Below are 21,118 nucleotides of genomic sequence, written 5' to 3' on the forward strand. Positions count from 1 at the left end.
GGTTGGCAGTTTCCCAAGAAAATATCAGTAAACTGAGGAGTCTTGAAAGTAATGTGTGAAATAGATGTGAAACAGGTAGAAAGAAACTGCTGGTGGCTTCTGCTAATCAAAATTCTCCCCTGCTCCTCCAAGCACCTGGGGAAGAAAAGAAGCATAAAAGGCTTTACAATCGCACCAAGTTTCAACTTAAAGACACACTTATTGGTAGATTAAGTTCCACTCTATTATTTATTCTCTCTACTTTCTCTACCCGAAAAATACCTTCATCTTATAAAATGACATTTACATTAAGCCTGAAATAGTGCTTAGGCTCACTGGAAGTTTCAGAAAAGGGTGGGTGCTGAGACCCACTTGCTAACACAGTGTTTGCAATGCTCATTACAAATATTAGGGACCACGATGTTCAGTAACTACTTAGCATAATTTTGTTTCACTCGTTTACTATGCACCAGTGATACTCAATTGAGTCTTAGCATTAATACACTCATAATATACAGTGCAGTGCCTCCATATGGCGCATTGGGTAGAAGCATATTAAACATATTACACAAACAGAGCTCAACACCTCACATATTATTGATCAACAATGCACCAATTAGACAATACAGCAGTCATGAAAATAAACACTGGCATATGTGCCCAAGGTCTAAATGAAAATCAGATGGAGGGAACAAATGAAAATAGAGAAGGGGGATAACAGAACAGGATCACATAGGTTAGATTGTTGCAATGAACCCAAAGGCACAGGGTCTTCCCTTGTCTGGAGACAGAGCACTGAAACCAATGTGGTTTATGTGGAGTGGGTTATTCAGTAGACCTAGAAAATCTCTCTTTTTAGGCCAGTACTGCCCAGCAGAAATATGATGGGAGCCATAAACATAATTCACATTCGTTTAGTTTCAATTTTCTAGTAGCCACATTTTTAAAACTTGAGAAGAAACAGGTGAAATTGCTTTTCATAACACTTGATTGAACTCAGTGTATGCCAGATATCATTTCAACATGGAATCTGTTTAAAATTATTAATTCTGAACTTAATACTATTTTCATACCAAGCCTGAAATTCAGTGTGTATTTTATACTTATAACACATCTCAGTTCAGACTAGGCATGTTGCCCATGCTCAGCTTGGCTATGGGCTACCGGGTTCATGCAGTTTTCGATTTGCCATTATAGTTCATCTCCTCCTCCCATACTGTGTGTTCTTCTGGATCAGTGGCTCTTGGAGGGCTGTGAGCAGCCCAGTGACTTGCTCAAGGTCATTCAAACTTTAAGTGGCAGAATCACTCTCTGAGGTCTTTCCACTAGAGGCTCTCCTCCTTGCGTCCATCTGGTATGCGTCTCTCCATTTCATTGTTTTTCTACAAAGGCACATTTATGTATTATTAGTGCATTAATAATGATGATCCATCAAAAGCTATTTTCTCAAACCCTTAAAATAATGACCCTTTGCTCTAACACTTAGCAACTTTTCTCATGTTCCGGAAGAATAGAGTTAGCAAGCATTTTACAGTTAGAGCACAAAGTCTTATAGTAGGAAAAAAATAAACTGCTCCTGAATACAGACAGCTTGTCTTCCTTTCTGTTCCTGCCCTTCACTAGCTGAGCGACAGTGTGAACACTGGGCAGTCAGCCCTTCTGGAAGACACTGGATCTCAGTGTCTTCATCTGTGAAATGGAAGGTCAGAGTGCCCAGCTGGCCTATTTGCCAAGTTTGCTGTAAGTCTCATATCAGATCAGACTTGTGGCAGTGCTTTGTGAAGTGACAAGTACCATGCAAATGTGAAGGTCTGTTGCTTTTCAAGAGAGAAGCCAAATTTTTAAATCCCGGTATATACCAGATGCATGCATTTAGTTTTTTGTAGGGAGATCAATGATATATGAATCCACTCACCTACAAAAAAATTACACCACTACTGAGAAGATTAAGCCTTGCTCAAACAGCCCCCACTTTCTCCTCCTCCACCTTAGCACCCAGTGCCGGTCTGTCCTATGCAGGTATTCTGTCAAGGTGTGGACACTTGGGTGAAGGCCCAGCTCTAGATATGAAACAAGCCATCAGCACACGCATGCTTTTAAATCGGGTTGAGCTGGTAACCTCAGGTGAGCAGAGGGTCCTCACCTCCACAGCAGGGCACATCTATACCGATGCCATGTGGAACCTGCTTACTGTGTACAGATGGGGATGTGCACACACACTGTGCTGAGACTCAAGCATGGATTATATACCGATGGATGAATCCCCTGGATGAGACGCCGAGGACAGACCTGCCTCTCGTATTGACTCAAGCATTTGTCACAAGATCTGGTAGAAAAATGAAAAACCAAAACTTGCTTTCTTATATTAATTGGCAGCCATGTTGGCTATTAAACCTACAGTGGCAGTATTTGCTGTAGAAAATTTTCTCTTTATTTCATGAGGACAGTAGAGGGGAAGAAAAGTCTGCCACTCAACGCTATCATGGCACCTTAATAATAAAGATAATGATGATCAGAATGATAGAAATAGGAGCTGTTATTTGATCAACAATAAGAAGTCCTTTTGGGAGGGAGGTGGGAGGGGGGTTCAGGATGGGGAACACATGTACATCCATGGCTGATTCATGTCAATGTATGGCAAAAAACACTACAATATTGTAAAGTAATGAGCCTCCAACTAATAAAAATAAATGGGAAAAAAAAAAAGAAGTCCTTTCGGTTTCAATGTGAGATACTAAAATCTTAAATTGCAAGGTATTGTCCATTTTTATTCACTGCTCCTCAGAGAGCCAATGCAAAGCGACAGAAGGATTTTAATAACAATAGCAAGCATACCTAGAATGAGCATCGTTAACCAAATTATTATCACAGATGTCATTAACATGTGTCGTGTTTGAAAAGATGAACGTGTTGTTTTAATTCGCTTTTGAAATATCCACAACAGGGTCTCCAAGCAGTTAAATAAAACAGAAACAGTTCATTAGAACAGAAGGAAACTATCCGGATGCATTGGTCACAACTTGCTTGCAAGCATTTCTGACAGCCGCCCTCTGTTGAAGGGGAAATTGCCCAAATTGCCAGTTATTATCATTTTTAATAAATAAGCCTTCTATCTCCTCCCACCCTCCTTCTCTCCCTCCCTCTGGCTTCTCAGCAATTGTGTTCAACAAGCATATTTTCAGTGGGACCATTTCTATTACCGAGTGATTGAGCTCTGATTTACACATCAATTACCCACCTTCATGGAGATTTTCATGCTCCCCGAGCTGACATCAATGAAGCATAACTGCGTAAACGCTTTATTTCATACCAGTTTTGGATAACTGAGACTGATAACTAATCATATTGAGAGACAATGTGCTCGAATACAGGAAACAATAAACGCTTCCCTTGGAAATCTCATCTATTCTTTATGAGCTCACCATTCACATGCTTATCTCACTCATCCATTTCTCTCTGTGCGGCTCTTCCTCTCACTGGGTATCACAAGTGCAAGTTGGGTTTGACCCTTGAATCCAAGCATTTGCAAAAACCAAACTCCTTTTCCAGATTCCTTAAACAGCAGAAAATCTTGCTGTCTTCCCACCTCTGTTGTAGGCCAGTTTTGCCAAACACGGCCAGTCAGAGGGACTGAACTTGGTTGCGTCTTTCATCTCTTGTTTACTCACCCGCGTTTGTCCCATGGGACTTTCTTTAGTGTCACTTGGTTATTGTGTACTTGAACAAGCTGATGTTCAAGCTGGGGACTCTTCTACTGCTCAAGGCCTGGACCACAGCAGCCTGGTTTTGCCTCTCCACCCCAGGCCAACCTGAGAGTGAGCCCAGGGCACCTTGTTCCTATGGCTCCAATGTGTGTTACCCTGCATGGTGATGATTTTAGAATGGACTTGCCTTCCCTCCTGGCCTGTGAATTCCCTGAAGACTCCTACTATTTCTTATATTTTTTTCTGAGCACCAGACATGGTCTGTGGTGTGATGTAGGCACCCAATAAATGTTTGTTGATTAAATAGACAAATTAATTAATAGCTTTGTCAACATTTGTCACCGAACTTGGGCAGAAAAAATGTTTATCTGTCATTTGTTCATTCATTCAGTCAAATAATATTTATTGAGAGCTGAACACTGAGCATGGCACGTTTCCAAATAAATGGGAAGCAGAAATGCGTGATTCCTCTCCAGCGACAGTTTCATTTAGCACCCATGGTTCTCTTAGAGCAGGAAAAGAGAAAAGAAGGAAAGTCTAAGGAGAGTTGCACTGGGATCGAAGCGAGAGGGGTGGGTGTCATGTCCATGGAGTAAAACAGATCATTTCTAAGGTCTTGATTATTCATATTTACTGTGGTGAGGGCTGTGAATTGACTCAGTAATGGCATCCAGGTGTGCAGGGGTCTGCCAGCACCTCCATAACTGAGTCCCATAAACTGCGAGGCTTAAACCACAGAGATTTTTCTCTCCTGGTTCTGGAAGCTCAAAGTCTGAATTCAAGGCGTGGGCAGGGTTGGTTCCCTCCAAGGGCTGAGAGGGAAAACGTGTCCCAGGCCTCTCTCCCAGCTTCCGGTGGTTTACTGGCCACCTAGCATGTTCCTTGGCTTGTAGAAGCATCATCCCATCTGTCTTCATCTTCCCATGTGGTTCTCTCTCTCTCTCTGTGTTCACGTTTCCTCTTTGTATAAGGACACCAGTCATGGTGAATGAGGGACCACTCTGCTCCAGTATGACATCTCATGTTTACTCGTTACATCTGCGTGATCCTATTTCCAAAGAAGGTCCCATTCGGAGGTCCTGGGGGTTGGGACTCCACTATACGAGCATTGAGGGAACACACTTCAACCCAAAATGAGGGGAGAGGCAGTAGCACCTTGTCTGGCACCTCATCGAGATAAGAAGGAGAAGTGTGACCCAGGAGCAAGTCCCAGTTAGGTCCATGGGACCAAGTGGGAAAGGAACCTGGAGTCATGAGGTGCAGAAGGCAGGAGAAGCAAACAGTGCCTGGTGTCTCTTTGCCATGGTCCCCATCTCATGCCCTGGCTGTGTGCTCAGGCTACTCGATGGGGTGGATGTGCCAGGGAGGGGCAGGGGCCCAAAGAGGAAGCCTTTAGGGGGTGGAACTTGCCTTGGCCGAGTTTAGTGAGTACGCATGGATCAAAGGGTTTGGTGAGACATGAAAATGGAGTCCGCTTACGACTGTCAATTGTAAACTGCTTGTTAAGGGCATTAATTTCCTTAGTTTAAAAGTAATTAAGAATGCAGTTTCTGAGAAAATATTGCTTTAAATTAAGTAGTTATTGAACTCGTCTTGCTTATAGCTAACTGAAAATTAAACACCTTTTAAAAGTGTCATTTATGAGAAGTCAGGTTATATTAAGACTTTGACTTGGAAAAGAATTCCTGATATTTAATGGGGATGGAGAGGAAAGACTTCAGGCAGCTTTTTCCTAATTTGAAAGACAGAGTTGTTCTGTGTAGGTTGGCAGCAGAAGCAACAGGTACTGAGCAGGGGACGTGGCCCGTGGGATGGTGCCAGGCTCCTCGGAGGCTGGACCAGGGATGATCAGGGGCAGAGGGCCAGGCCAGGCACCCTGCCTGCCACGAGGCAGAATTGAAACCACCAAGAATAATCAAAGCAGGACACCACCTCCTCTTGCATGTATCCATGGAACCGTTTCTGATTAGGAAAAACGAAGGATCAAGATTTAGATCTTGCAGCTCTTTAAAGCTCAGCATTAGCATTGACTCTGATTCATTCAAAGAGAGAATTAGAAATGAGATAATTTCAAGTTGACACTAAGAAGCACAGGAAGAAGCACTGGATGAATAAAAAGAGGATAATGAAAATTCTTACTTCTGATTGTCATTTGGGAAACAGGGTAGATGCTGACAAGAGGAGCAGTGAGAATATTCTATCATTTTGATTTTTCTCTAGTTTTAATTTTTGAAGCAATTCAAAAAGAAACATATAAATAAATACACTTACTGTGTTCACTCTCAGAGTGTATATTCCTTGGCTTGTATTATCCATTCCGGGCCCCTACTTGTCTTCAAGAAGTGTCTTTGAAAGCTTTTGAGTCATGCAATTATGCAGCTCTCTCGGCGTGGCCACAGAGAATGTAAGATGCTTGTAAGACATTGGTTTGTGTTACCAATGGGTCAGTGAGCCAGAAGGAGTGATGATGAAGTCTCGTTTTTAATGGATGGGTCAGAACTAGAGTTCTTTTTAAACGATTTTCTATGAAAATGGAAATCAAACACCTAGACTAAGAAAATATCATAAAAGCAGAAAAGGAATTCTGGCTGCGTAGATATCTGTGGTGCAATGGTGTCCTCTTGTAGCATGGTCCCTGAGTGCAGAGGAGGAGGATGCTTGAAGGAAGATTCAAAGGAGATAAGGCACAACCTGGGCTGCTGGTGGAGGAGGGAAAGAACACTTGTTAGGGAGACAGATATCTCTCTCCAGCAGACAGGGATATTGTCCAAGGACAAAAGAATTTAATTTCACTGGAAAGATTGCTTTTAAAGTGCATTTTAACAGACTTCTAGAAAGTTATTGATATGTTGAGTACAACTGCAGTCAGACCTTTCGGTTGCCAGAGTCATGGTCATTCTATACATATAAAAAAAGTGGCATTTCCATTAAAATGGAATCCACTCAGAAATGAAATTTTTGTGCACTCTTGCAATATTGTTGCCAATCATTACCCTTCTGAGTATCCACCATGCTCCAAGAGCCCCCTCCAAGCTGAGATTTTCTATTCAGATCATCTGAAGCAGGGAGTTGAGATTTTTGATGACCTACCTTGATCAACTATTCTGTGCTGTCCTGTGTGTGTGTTAGTCGCTTCAGTCTAACTATCCGGCTCTTTGCAACACCATGGACTATAGCCCGCCAGGCTTCTCTGTTCATGGAATTTCCCAGGCAAGAATACTGGAGTGGGTTGCCATTTCCTTCCCCAGGGGATCTTCCTGACCTGTGCCCGATTGAACCTGTGTCTTTTGCACTGGCAGGCAGATTCTTTTCCACTGTGCCACCTGGGAAGCCTTTTTACCATTCCTAGATATATTCAATTATCTTCACACCTTGAGTTGGTATATGTTAGAGGTATTGTACTATTTGGGGAGTTTGGTAGGCTAGTCAAAATAATTTTGCCCTAAGCTTAAAGTCAAATACTTTTTAAAAAAGTGTCTTCCTCACACTATCTGTATTTAGCATTGCTTATTTATATATAAGAAGATTTGCTGTACTCACCTGTAGCATGCTGGCAGTGACTTGGAAGTCATGGACCTTTTCCTTAAGGAGTAGAATGTCTAATGGGACACATAGAGAACCCCAGTTAAATCATTATCAATGCACAAGATTGAACCTCCTGAATGAGCATGGTGTAACTTAGGACCAGGAATATCCAACAGTAGAATATTATTCAGATATGAAAAAAAAAAAAAAAAGGAATGGAGTATTGATCCATGCTACAATGTGGATGAACCTTGAAAACATTTTGATAAGTGAAAGAAGTCAGGCACAAAAGCCTACATCATGTGAATGAAATATCCAGGAAAAGCAAATTCATTCAGAAAGAAAGGAAATTAGTGATTGCTTTGGGCTGGCCTGGAAGGGAGGATTCAGGGTGGAGAGTAATGCCTAAAACGTACATGGCTGCTTTGGGGCATCAGACAAATATTCTAAAATTATATCATGATGATAGTTGTGAAATGCTATGAATATATGGAAAACCACTGGTTGTATACTTGAAATGGGTGAATTGAATGGTTTGTGAATTATATCTCAATAGAGTTGTTATAATAATTTTTAAAACTGGGTGGGGAGTAGAAGAGAAGGAGAGCAGGTGAGACAAAAATAAAACATGAGGGGTGGTTCTTGAATGATCTGCCTGACCCCATTGGAGGATGATTTGACAAACCTCCAGGGTGAACTGAATCCGCTTCGTCTTTCATAAGTAGAGGAACTGGGGTCTCCTCAAGGGGAATATTAAACCTGTTTCCATGCAGGACTTCTGGAACCATGGATTTAAGGGAACTCTCAGAATGAGCACTGGCCCATTTCTCTAAGACCTAAAGAAATTGGCATGACTGGGTGGGCAGCTGACAGATGTGGAGAGTAAATGTCTCGTGTGTTTTCTGTCCTTTCATTCCTATCTTTTTTTTTTCCTTTTTAATGAGAGCCAATGTCTGTGAGGAAGAGGGTCCATTTGCTGAAGAGAGTGGTTGTATGTATGGTTGTATGTATGTAACATTAGAGGTTCTACCAATATTAGAAACCCTATTTCAAGGTCATGTTCATATCTCCAGATCCAAGGTTCTCTTGTGTTTTTCCTTATATGTGCAAAATAATGATAGCCTGTTTTTAGCTTTTTAGACTAGTTTGGAGATAGCACTTCACATTGAAATACTCATGGATATTAGCAGATACAATGAGAATTTAACTTGAAGTTGATTTTGAATGTATTAAATGGCAGAGGTTTTCTTTTTAATTAATTAATTTATTTTAATTGGAGGTTAATTGCTTTACAATATTGTGGTGGCTTTTGCCATACATCAACATGAATCAGCCACAGGTATACGTGTGTCCCCCCATCTTGAACTCCCCTCACACTCCCGTCTCTACCCTATCCCTCTGGGTTGTCCCAGAGCCCTGCCTTTGGTTGCCCTGCTTCATGCATCAAACTTGGACTGGTCATCTATTTTACATATGGTAATATAGAGGTTTCAGTGATATTCTCTCAGATCATTCCACCCTTACCTTCTCCCACAGAGTCCAAAAGTCTGTTCTTTACATCTGTGTCACTTTTGCTGCCTTGTGTATAGGATCATCATTGCCATCTTTCTAAATTCCATATGTATGTGTTAATATACCATATTGGTTTTTTTCTTTCTGACTTAATTCACTCTGTATAATAGGCTCCAATTTCATCCACCTCATTCGAACTGACTCAAACGTGTTCTTTTTTATGGCTGAGTAATAGTCCATTGTGTATATGTACCACAACTTCCTTATCCATTCATCTGCTGATGGACATCTAGGTTGCTTCCATTTCCTAGCTATTGCAAACAGTGCTATAATGAACATTGGGGTACATGTGTCTCTTTCAATTCTTGTTTCCTCGGGGTGTATGCCCAGCAGTGGGATTTTTTGCTGGGTTGTATGGCAGTTCTATTCCCAGTTTTTAAAGGAGTCTCCACACTGTTCTCCATAGTGGCTGTACTAGTTTGTGTTCCCACCAACAGTGTAAGGGGGTTCCCTTTTCTCCACACCCTCTCCAGCATTTACTGTTTGTAAACTTTTTTATGGCACCGCAAAATGACTGGCATAAGATGATGCCTCATTGTGATTTTGATTTGCATTTCTCTAATTTCATTTCTCTAATAATGAGTGATTTTTTAAAACTGAGAGAAGCTGTATAGACATTAGATCAGTGTTAAATTCAAAATAGGGCTAGATATTGAAAAAAATATGAGGTGGTTGGATGGCATCACTGACTTGATGGACATGAGTTTGTGCAAGCTCTGGGAGTTGGTGATGGATAGGGAAGCCTGGCGTGCTGCAGTCCATGGGATCGCAAAGAGTTGGACATGACTGAGCGACTGAACTTGGAAATGAATTGAAAAAAAAAAGTACCACTTGGAATTCTGGAACATGCAGTAAACATAAATATCTACACATTTTATAGAAGGCAGAAATTCATTCAGGAGAACCACAAAGAGTGAGTTATAGCTTATGTTTTTCCCTCGGGTGAATTAAATATGTATTTTTATGCTTTTACAAAGACATTAGCCAAAATAAAGGTGTTTTAGTGACAGCTGGATTAGAAAACAAATGAGACTGAGTTATTTACCTCCATGTACATTGTTACTACTGTAAATCCTATATTAGCAGTATAAACAAACTTGTTTTAAAATACCAGTTTTTTCATCACTCATTATTAGAGAAATGCAAATCAAAACCACAATGAGGTACCATTACACGCCAGTCAGGATGGCTGCTATCCAAAAGTCTACAAGCAATAAATGCTGGAGAGGGTGTGGAGAAAAGGGAACCCTCTTACACTGTTGGTGGGAATGCAAACTAGTACAGCCGCTATGGAAAACAGTGTGGAGATTTCTTAAAAAACTGGAAATAGAACTGCCATATGACCCAGCAATCCCACTTCTGGGCATACACACTGAGGAAACCAGATCTGAAAGAGACACGTGCACCCCAATGTTCATCGCAGCACTGTTTATAATAGCCAGGACATGGAAGCAACCTAGATGCCCATCAGCAGATGAATGGATAAGGAAGCTGTGGTACATATACACCATGGAATATTACTCAGCCATTAAAAAGAATTCATTTGAACCAGTCCTAATGAGATGGATGAAGCTGGAGCCCCTTATACAGAGTGAAATAAGCCAGAAAGATAAAGAACATTACAGCATACTGACACATGTATATGGAATTTAGAAAGGTGATAACGATAACCCTATATGCAGAACAGAAAAAGAGACACAGAAATACAGAACAGACTTTTGAACTTTGTGGGAGAATGTGAGGGTGGGATATTTCAAAAGAACAGCATGTATACTATCTATGGTGAAACAGATCACCAGCCCAGGAGGGATGCACGAGACAAGTGCTCCGGCCTGGTGCACTGGGAAGACCCAGAGGAATCGGGTGGAGAGGGAGGTGGGAGGGGGGATCGGGATTGGGAATACATGTAAATCCATGGCTGATTCATATCAATGTATGACAAAACCCACTGGAAAAAAAAATAATAATAATAAAAAAAAAATACCAGTTTTTTTAATGTTTTCCCAACTAGCTTTGTAAAATAACCAAATTAGGTAAGCAATGATGGTTAAACTTCATGAAATATACACACCAAATGGACTTAAACTGGTTTTTACTCTCACTTGCTCAGCTTCTTCCCACAGTTGTAGTTAATTTTTACAATCCCTTTAGGCTCTGTACATTTTGGTATAAGGAAACTAATGGTTTTTCTATACTCACTCACATCCAAATTAAACTCCTAAAGTTTTTCCTACTGGCAATTTCCAATAAAATACCATCCTAAGGAAAGTTGACCAACAGAATGCAAATGGGACTAGTATTTATTCTTGAGGGTGATGCAAACATGGAGTCAGAAGGGACAAACCTTGGGGTATTAGGAAGAGGGCTAGTTTGGGAATCAGAAAACCTGAGTTCTACCTCCCAGTTCTGCTACAGACATCCTGTGAGGCCCATTGCCTTTCTGAGCACAATTTCCTCATCTGGAAAATGAAGGGACAAGAACAAGATGATGGTGACAGCCGAGTCTGCATTGTCAGCCCAGGTGTCCTACTGCTGTGAGCTAATAAAGACAGTAGAATTGAACTTCCTCCATCTCAGTGAAGCTATTTACATGTGTCCTAGGTCTTATCTCCCCACAAATGCACCCATGGCTTCTAATGATGAAAGTAGGAATTGCCTGAGTCCAAGATCTGGTTTAAGGATGAGGATAGGAGAATATCTGAGAGAAGGAGAGGAAATCACTTGAACTTAAAGATGGAAGAGACACGGATTGGCATCCTCCTTTGCTATTCCCCTGATGAGGCCTTGGGCTGCTCTATTCCTCTCCAGAGGGTCACATATCCCTCTTGTGTTAGGAGGGCAGGTTCTCTGTAATTGGAGGCCAGGGAGACCAATGGGTGGGTGAAACCAGAGCTAATATAAAAGATCCATTCTTAGCCTCTAATTAACAACTAAGAAAAAAAATTAAAAAAAATTAAAATAAATAAATAAATAAAATAGCCAAAACAAAAACAAAAAAAAAGATCCATTCTAGAGAGTAACTTCTCATCACTGCCTTGTATTGGAATGAGTAACAGAGTACAGTTGGTCTTTGAACAAGGCAGGCTAAGGGGCACCAACCCTTTGGTATCTGCAGTCCCTTTCTGTTTGTGATTCTGCATTGGTGGATTCAGCCAACCTTGGGTTCAGCCACCTGCGGATTGTGTGGTACCTTACTATTTACTATTGAAAAAATCCGCGCGTGTAACTGGACCCATGCAGCTCCAACTGTAGTTCAAGGTCTTGGTGACTTAAATGTATTTAGTTGAATGGAGCTTGTCTTTTTTCTGTCCTTTCTCTGTCAGCTAGTAGAGATGTCAGTGAAGTAGGGACTCCAAAAAGATAGGCTATACAGGGAGAAAACCAAGTCCTTTGGCCAATGAAGAGTAAATTGAGGTGGCTTTTTTTAATGCATGTTTAAATTGAGATATAGTTGATTTACAATACTATATTTGTTTCAGGTGTCAAACATGACAGGCTCAACATTTTATAGATTATACTCCATTTAGAGTTATTATCAAATATTGGCTATAGTCTCTGTGCTCTGTAAAAGATCCTTTTAGCTTGTCTATTTTACATATAGTAGTTTGTATCTCTTGGTCCCATTCCCTGGATTTTGAGTGTTCAGTGTCACCATAATGTGCCAAATTCCCTTCTATCCTGTAGGAAATGGTTGGAAGAACATTCCTCCTTGCTAAGAGTGTAGAGGCCTCAGGTTGTGTTTTGGGGCCCAACTCCCTAATGTGAAAGTGAGTTTTCACACTGAGAGGACTTGTTTGCTCTGTCTTCATCAGTGTGAGGAAAGTTGAATTGTTCACACCAGTAACATGGGGATGAATTCTGATTTCTGGCTTGAGCATGTCTTCGTGGGCCATGGAGCAACGCCCCCCTCCCTTTTTTTCATGGGAAGATAAGCCTAGGCGTGTAACAGGGCATCAGATCCTCAAGGGACAGACATCAGCTTTCCTGTGGTCTCTGTGGGGCTCACAGGTTCAAACACAACTTGCCAGAATCCGAAGAACTTTAATTGGGTAGATAAAGAGGTCCTCGTGATTATAAACTGCAGTAGGTGCAACAAGAGGCTAAATACATAGCTGGGGTTTTAATTAGCTGGTGCTTCAAATTAGTCATTTTGGTTTCAGTCAGAAATCAGTGACGTTCTGCACTGTGAAAGCCTCATCACCACATAGTTCATTCCTCATTATACCTCGCCGGGTGAAGCTTTTAGTACAACGCCGTGCTGAGTGAGAAAGGAAAAAATTGGAGAGAGTTGGTTGCCTTCCAGGAGCAACGGAACTCTATGGAGATGAAATTCACTCTTGCCAGAGATATGAGAATTAACTGTTCTTTGTTGTATGTGTTAAAAAATGCAGCAGGCAGTTTGCTCGCCACAGATAACACTCATGTGCACGCTCAATCTGCTATTCAGATTTCTCGTCTGGAATCTGGTAGCTTAATGAACTGATGCAAAATGCAGCCGAGAGCCTCCTAACGCATCCAGCCTGGGCTGAAAGCACCAAGTGCCCTGAGTGCCGGCCTCTGAAAGGGTTCTCATGCATGTTGAAGCACATGTCCTTTCTTCTTGTCCTTTCCTTCGGGATTTTAATTATCTTGGTCCTCAGAGCTGGAGAGAGATAGTTTGCAAAGCCAAGAGACCGAAGTCCTTCCATGCTTCTTGTGGGAAAATGAAAGGCGATCCCCGGGCCTGTCATTCTGGGCTGTCAGATGCACAGAATGAACAGAGAGCTGGAAAACTGACATCTTGCTCATGTTCCTTGGAAGCATGATGCTTTGGTGCTCGTGTTTGTGTGGAGGGTCATGGCTGCTGAGGGCAAAGAAATGAAGTGTCTTTCTTCTCTGCAGCAAACCTTCCTCCCAGCCTCCCACTCCCACTGAATATTGCTTTAACTTGTCCCCCATCCCACCCTGGGCACCCCATCATTGTTTGGTTTGGGCAAATTGATGATGGGCATGGGTTACACGTGGCCAGTATGTGATGCTGAGTCTTGTGCTCCACCCTTCACGCACCCAAAATGTTACTGCTGTCCATACGTCAGCATCCAATATGAAGACACTGTGTCACATGGCAGAGGTTTGGGGTTCTGATCTCAACTTGTGCATAGAAATGACAGGTGACACCAACAAACATAATATCTGTGGATGGCATCTAGGACTGTGAAGGATGGGCTGGCTTCCAGTACCTAGACTCGGTGTCTTTCTTGACCAGGCAGGGCTCAGATGTGGGGCCTAGGCTTTGGGTGGACCTCTGGATGACCTTTGATTTTCCGAGGCGGTGATAACCTTTGTTGGGCATACTCATGAGGGATCCAGGGAGCTCTTCTGTACCTGGCATTTTTGCATTATGAAAGGATAGCTGACATTGTTGTTCAGCCATGTCTGACTCTTTTGCGACTCCATGGACTATAGCCCACCAGGCTCCTCTGTCCGTAGGATTTTCCAGGCAAGAATACTAGAGTGGGTTGCCATTTCCTTCTCCAGGGCGTTTTCCTAACACAGGGATTGAACCTGCATCTCCTGTATTGGCAGGCAGCTTCTTTATCACTGAGCCCAAACATCCTATAAATATTGCCATGCTTTTAAAATGGGGAAATGAAGTGTTGTTTATCCAGGAGATAAAGCTGTCAAAGTCACTTAGAGTTTGTCAGTTCAAGTATTCCTGTGGAGAAAGGTGGATGGTTAAGTGTATTGGCCTCTTCCACTCCATCTATATTGATATCTAGTTAAGCTGCCATGGCTATCACATACTCTGGGCTCTTATTTTATAAATTAACATTATGTGATACTCATGGGAAAAGTGGAGAAGGCAATGGCAACCCACTCCAGTACTCTTGCCTGGAAAATCCCCTGGACAGAGGAGCCTGGTAGGCTGCAGTCCAAGGAGTCGTGAAGAGTTGGACACGACTGAGTGACTTCACTTTCACTTTTCACTTTCATGCATTGGAGAAGGAAATGGCAACCCGCTCCACTGTTCTTGCCTGAAGAATCCCAGGGACGGCGGAGCCTGGTGGGCTGCTGTCTATGGGGTCGCACAGAGTTGGACACAACTGAAGTGACTTAGCAGCAGCAGCAGCATGGGCAAAGTAGGCTACCAGTGATAGGTATTAAGGTTTGAAATGTATTCAAAACCTGTTGACTGTACTTATATATTATATCAGTATATCTCTTGTAGTTCCTTTAGCTACTATGTTCTCTTGCATGCTAATTACCTAATTAAGTCTTCACATGACATTACAGGTTTCATCTAGTAGCTGAAAGTAGAGCGTTACTATAAAAACTTCAATAAGCAAAATGGTGTAAAAGTGAAGAGTATCCCCCACTTTCTGAAAGTTCTCATTATGCCACTTTGCTTTTATGAAAGACCTACATTAGGAAGGGAATGATGTTTTTCGTAAAAGCAAAAATTCCCTTTGGATTATTTTTGGTTAGTGCAAATAGATACTAACATAGGTCTCTCGTAAAAGTGGCTTAAGGCAAACGTTTGGAAAGCAGGGGATACCTGTATTAACATGAGCGAGGAAAGCAACATTTATTCAGTACCTGCTAGGCACTTTATGTACATGTATATAATTAAAATTTTCCCAGCGTATGTGTGCTCACCTTGAGTAGGATTATGATCAAAAGCAGGAGGAAAAACCCAATGAACAAAATAAAGCCCACTAGTGGGAGACTTACAGATTTTAGTTTAATACACATAGTCTTGCATGATGAAAAAAATAATTGTGTTCTTATTGAGGAAGTATTCCATTCTATACAATCAAAGGACCCAGAATGTATCTTTGATAGAGTACTGATCCTCCAAAGGGAAAGCCTGAAACGTGATGAGAGTCAGAGTAACATGGTGTTCATAAAACATTTGTGCCTTAAGGTCATTTAAATCTTTTGGCACCTCTTTTCATTAATGGGAGTTTGTTGATCAACCCAGACCCCCTAAAAGACTTCTAGTCACCTATGATGCAAACTGTGGGAAGAACAACAACAAAACAAAAAGGAGTGTGATTGACTGGGTGATTTGGTTTTTTGTGGCCTTTCAAAGATGTTCTTAAACTCTCCTTTGATTTTTTCTTTTGGCCATGCCACATGGCATGTGGGATTCTTAATTCCCCGACTAGGTCTGGAACTTGTGCCCATTGTGATGGAAGCTTGGAGTCCTAACCACTGGACTGTCAGGGAAGTCCTTCTCTTTCGACTTCATTACAGCAGACTAATACTGGCTGTGGGCTCAGGACAGAATTCCCATTTATCTGCAATAATATATTTGATAATTCCTTTCCCTTTGGACTTAGTGACATCTGTGAATTCTGGGCCCTAGATAGTTGGCAATACAGTGAAACCTGAATTCAGTACTCTTTTGCACAGTGGACTGACTTTGAGGTAGGCTGTAGTAATTGCCTGTAGTAATTAAGCCAGGACAAGGGAAGAGGATAATGCTGTACTTAAATGGTCATGACTACAATGTCTCATAAGCCAATTTCCGTTTCCTTTTGGATTCTGAAGAACTGGTCAGGATCTTTAACCTATTGGGAATAAAGAAAAGGTCAGCTCTCTATTCAGTATCAGTTTGGGTAGCCTCAACTTGGTTTTTTTCTTCTTATTGATAACATGGCTTCCATGACTAATTCATCTTTGTCTCCTTTTGTCTTTTTCTTTGCACATCAGTCACTATGAACAAGACCGTAGTGCACTTAAGAAAAGGGAATGGGAGCGGAGGAATCAAGAAGTCCAGCAAGAAGACGATCTCTTTTCTTCAGGCTTTGATCTTTTTGGGGAGCCATACAAGGTAGCTGAATATGTATGTAATTTATCTTTCTGCAAAATGGTCACTTGTTATATTTTTGAATGCACTAATCAACACTTAACCTATTTTTAAAACACTCAAATCATTTCCAAGAGAATCTATTTTACAAATGAAATATATACCTGTGCTGTATTTGGGGCCAAGACAAGTTTCTGAGGAAATCTTCAGAGACAAATCCCATCTTCTTGGGGGAACATAGTAAGATTTGAAAGGGACTTATGAGACTGCTTGTCTCCAAGGAATTCTTTCCTGCCCAGCACTACCTCTAGCAAGGAATGCCCCCTGACGCTTGATCTCACTTTGATTATCATCAGAAAGTCAGTGGAGATGTCTGTGTCTCCTCCCGATTGGTGCCATCCATCTCAAAACCACTGCTTCTTGTTTCCATTTCAGGTTGTTAGCAGCTGTTCAGTGGTTTGAGAGCTCTTTGAAAATCACTGTTCTAGGACAAAGGGAAAAAGCCAGTCATTTTTTCTTGGTGATTAATAATCATGGGTTAGGTGATTGCCTCAACCACAGGGGGTAGTGTAGCTTGGTTGATTTTCTAGTGGACTTCTGGCTAGTGTGTAGCTCCAATAAAGATCCTACTTCTACATCTTCAAGTGTTGATTTCACAATGACTGCCTCTGAACTTTCTATTTGGAGTGGAGATTGGGAGAAGAATCCTGTTGAATTGCTGGTAGCTGATTGGTTTTTATTGAAATTTAGTAGCAGTGTAATTTTCTTCAGTGAAACAAAAATGGTGTAAGAGGTAAAACAACCATAGAGAAAATGATCAAGAGTTGTAATGTTAGAAGAGCACCATTTAGGGGATACTGACTGATGTAGACAGTGAGCTGTCTGGATCAGTGACTAGTGAGACCAGAGTCTTTGCTGCCTTGTTCAAACTAAGCAAGAAGCTCTTGATTGAGACACTCAGGTGCTTTCCAAATTTTGTAAGTCTGACAAAGAGACTAGTAGTTTTCAATTTGTCAATAGTAGTGTGATCTTTAATAATCCATTTTTCCTATTTCAATTGGTTTAATTTCTGTACTGCTGTTGAATGTGTCCATGGTGAGATATGGTTAGTTTGACAAGCATTTATTGAAGGCCCATTGAGTGTCAGCTATGTCTTAGACTAGTGTCCAAAGGGAAATAAGATCTAGTTCCTGCATTCAAGGAATTCCTTGTCCAGTGCAGAGATCATCACGAATGAGTGAGGGCATGACTGCATGGTAACTGCTGATGAGATAGGCAGGGGAATAGATGCCTGAAGACTTTGAATACCTAGATGTCTGGACATGAGTCTGTACACGAAGAGAAGTCATCACCAATTTTAAAGTCAGGAAATGGCCAAGACAGATGAAGACTTGTAAAGATGATGTTGGAAGTGTGGGGAGTGGTGGATTGGAGGGAAGGGAAACTAAGGGGTGAAGACACAGGAGGGAGAGGTACTGATGAGCAGAGCAAGGTCCCAGGGCAGATGTGAGAACATGTGTTGAGTCATGAGCCTTGGGTAGGAAAGTGGGAACGGAATATTAGGATAAGAATAAAGAAGGAGTATGGAAGACAAGAAGTTGTGGCCTCCGTTTTTCTCAGAAAATGGGAGTGAGGTCAAAGGATGACAGACACCTCCTCCCTTCTTTAGTGTTTTTTTTTTTTTTGTTTGTTTGTTTGTTTTTGCCACACCATGCAGCATGCAAGAACTTAATTCCGTGACCAGGGATCAAACTCATGCTCCCTGCAGTGGAAGTTCAGAGTCTTAACCACTGGACACCAGGGAATTCCCAACCTCATCCATCCTTGAGAAAGAGAAATGGCCAGCTGAGTTTCACCTCTTATCTTTGGATGGGTTAGAAAAATGGGCTTTAGTCAAGGGCTCATTCTTCAAATTCAGTATCTACTCCATACTTGACACTATTATGAGGTGTAGAGCAGTTGAATTATTTCCCCCTTTATAATTTAAAGTCTTGTTGACTTCATGTCCTTGTACCTTTAAGGGAAACACCATCTCTTGTTAATAAGCCTGTAATGTAGATGCATACTTATTTTTAGATGTAAATAGTGTAATTTTGAGTAGGCAGTTAAAGAACCTGTTATCAACATTGCCAGAAGTTTTAAAAAGCCATCTGTCTTGATACAACAAAGGTCTGTCAGGTATAGACACAGATGGGAGCATTAGTCTAGGGCCAGGCCAGGCCTGCTGTGTGATTAGTAGCCTGGTGCTTTTAGGCTTCTTGATGAGGAAGAGCCTTTGCTTTGAAGTCGAGACTATGAAGGAAAGGAATAATGCTAACAGTTGATGACCTAGTCATTCTCTTTCTTTTACTGTTGCTTTGATGACTGACTGCCATCTTATGCTGTGTACATGGTCATGGTTCCCTGGGAGATCACTGGGCAGTATGCTTCTCCTTTCTCCCATATCATGATACTAGAAGTGAGGTACACCTCCAAGAGCTCCCTAGACCCAACTGGTGTAGACACCCTTGGAGTATCTGGACATGCTGATGGCAGTGGGAGTTCTAGAGCTGGCCCACATCCACTGTAAAAATGAGGACTTTCCTATACAACTCTTGCTGAGGGTTGTGGCAGGAATGTTTGTAAAATTAAAAATCAAAATTCCTGGTGGTTCATCAGGAGTTTCAGGAAACTTCTTGCTACTCTAAACCTTAAGCATGACCTGATTGCTTATCTGATGGCATTGGTAGTTCATAAACTATCCAATGAGCACCTGTCCCTAGGACTGCTGTCCTTTCTTGGCTTCACTTCTATTACTCCCAGAGTGGAAAGAATGCTTACCACCCCTCAATTGGGGTGATGGTGGGTAAAACATCCCTTTGTGGCTGCTTTTGTCATTTATATTAGTAACTTTCAAGTCTGAGTTTGTACTGTGCTGCAGAAAAGGATGTGTTCAAAAGTGCTTGAGAAATATGAAGCCATTTAACATGTGTAGATTAGTGTGGAAAGATGAGGAAGGATGAGGAACTGGCATGTACCAAGTACCTCCTCTGTGCTAGAACTTTCTACAGATGCTTCTTTAGTCCCTACAGCAACTGGCTACACATTTTCCTCATGTTTCCCATGAGGAATTCAAAGCTCAGGAAGTGGGGTGGCTTCTCTGCAGCTTTATATCCCCATAAGTGTGCTTCTTTATCTGTAACAGGAGGCTGTTTACCCTCTGACAGGAAGTCAGAAGACCCGATAAGCTTACCCTGTGTGACTTTGGGGAAGAAACTTTATTTCTCTGACCTAAAGTTTCCTTGTCTCTGAAGTGAATAATAATACCTTATAGAAAAAATGATACCTGTTAATAGCAACAGCAACTGACATTTTACAGCTCTTCACAGATCAACAAGAATGCAGAAAGTGAGATGCAGAGACGTTAAGTTGCTTATCCATGGTCATTTGGGTCAGGGCATGTAGAAGGTAGATTAGACCAGAGTGGCTCTACCGACTCACATGGTGGTTGTGAGAATCAAGCCAAACAGCCAGGGGAAGCCTTGCTTTGAGATATGTAATGTGCTGTACAAATTCAAAGTATCATGGTTATTATAATTAGAGAAAGAAATAGCAACTCACAGCTTAGAGAGATTAATTGTAAAAATATTAGAGTTCGAAAAAAGAGGAATTACTAAATCACATACATTAGCCATAATGAAATAAAAGAAAAAAATAAACCCAAAAACTTAAATTATTTTGCTACTTTTATTAAAAAGAAATACCCTGGTACCATAAGCTCCTAACACATTAGTCTTGCAATGAAATTATACTACTGATTTGTAGATAACATTAGAAGCAAACTGAGGCAACTGCATTTCTCAAAGTAATGAGAGGCAAAAAGCTTAAATGAAGGAGTGCTGTTAGTCATGAGCCACAAACCAGACATGTAATTTTTGCCTGAAAATACTTGGAAATGCATTTCCTTGATGATTGAGAAATTGTGATTACTTAGAAAATAATGGCTGCAGAGGTTACCTTTAAGGTATCGGTCAATTATCTAGAACGGGAAGTAAAGAATTGGCCAAATTGAAAGAAGCCTATAATTGATTGAAATGGCTAAATTTCCATTTTTGCCATATTTATAATGTGCAATCAGGACTGCTAAGAATCCCTTGCTCCTTAAAAGGATTGCTAAGACTCTAGAGAGTGAAGAAGATTTAGTGTGAGCCAGAAATTGCTATGGTGTATAATGAGCATCCATCATGCAAGTATAAATAAATGGATTTTCTATCCAGTGGATTTCATCTTGACATCTTGAGAAATATAAAAACTGGTTGACAGTTACCCACCTCCAGTGGTAACCACCTGGTCTACACTGTTAATTATTTTGAGGTTGTTGAGTGGTGAACTTCTTGAGGCTGTGTGTCTATGTGTCCTTCATGCCTAACCCTGGCTCTTGAGTGTTTGAAATTTACCAGTGTGTGTCTGAAGAATGACCCTGGTAATTGCTACTTGTAGCCACAGCACGTCTGTTACGGATCTTCCGTCAATCAGCAACTCAAAACTGTTGCCAGTGAACTCAACC

The 21,118-nt window shown here is 41.3% G+C and overlaps 1 protein-coding gene across 8 annotated transcripts in view; it reads left to right on the top strand.

Moving 5' to 3' along the window:
• Positions 1-21,118, top strand: part of AFF2 (ALF transcription elongation factor 2) — a 538,050-nt gene that overhangs the window by 158,306 nt on the left and 358,626 nt on the right. For 4 of the 8 annotated variants that reach the window (XM_061135862.1, XM_061135864.1, XM_061135865.1 and 1 more), the window contains exon 2: positions 16,476-16,608. The exons of 1 other annotated variant lie outside the window; for it this stretch is intronic. In XM_061135862.1, the coding sequence (XP_060991845.1) occupies positions 16,476-16,608 (133 nt within the window). The remainder of the gene's footprint in view (positions 1-16,475; positions 16,609-21,118) is intronic. 3 more of the 8 variants (XM_061135863.1, XM_061135866.1, XM_061135868.1) reach the window with 1 other exon arrangement.

Source organism: Dama dama, chromosome X (assembly GCF_033118175.1).
Source record: "Dama dama isolate Ldn47 chromosome X, ASM3311817v1, whole genome shotgun sequence".
NCBI classification, from domain to species: Eukaryota; Metazoa; Chordata; class Mammalia; order Artiodactyla; family Cervidae; genus Dama; species Dama dama.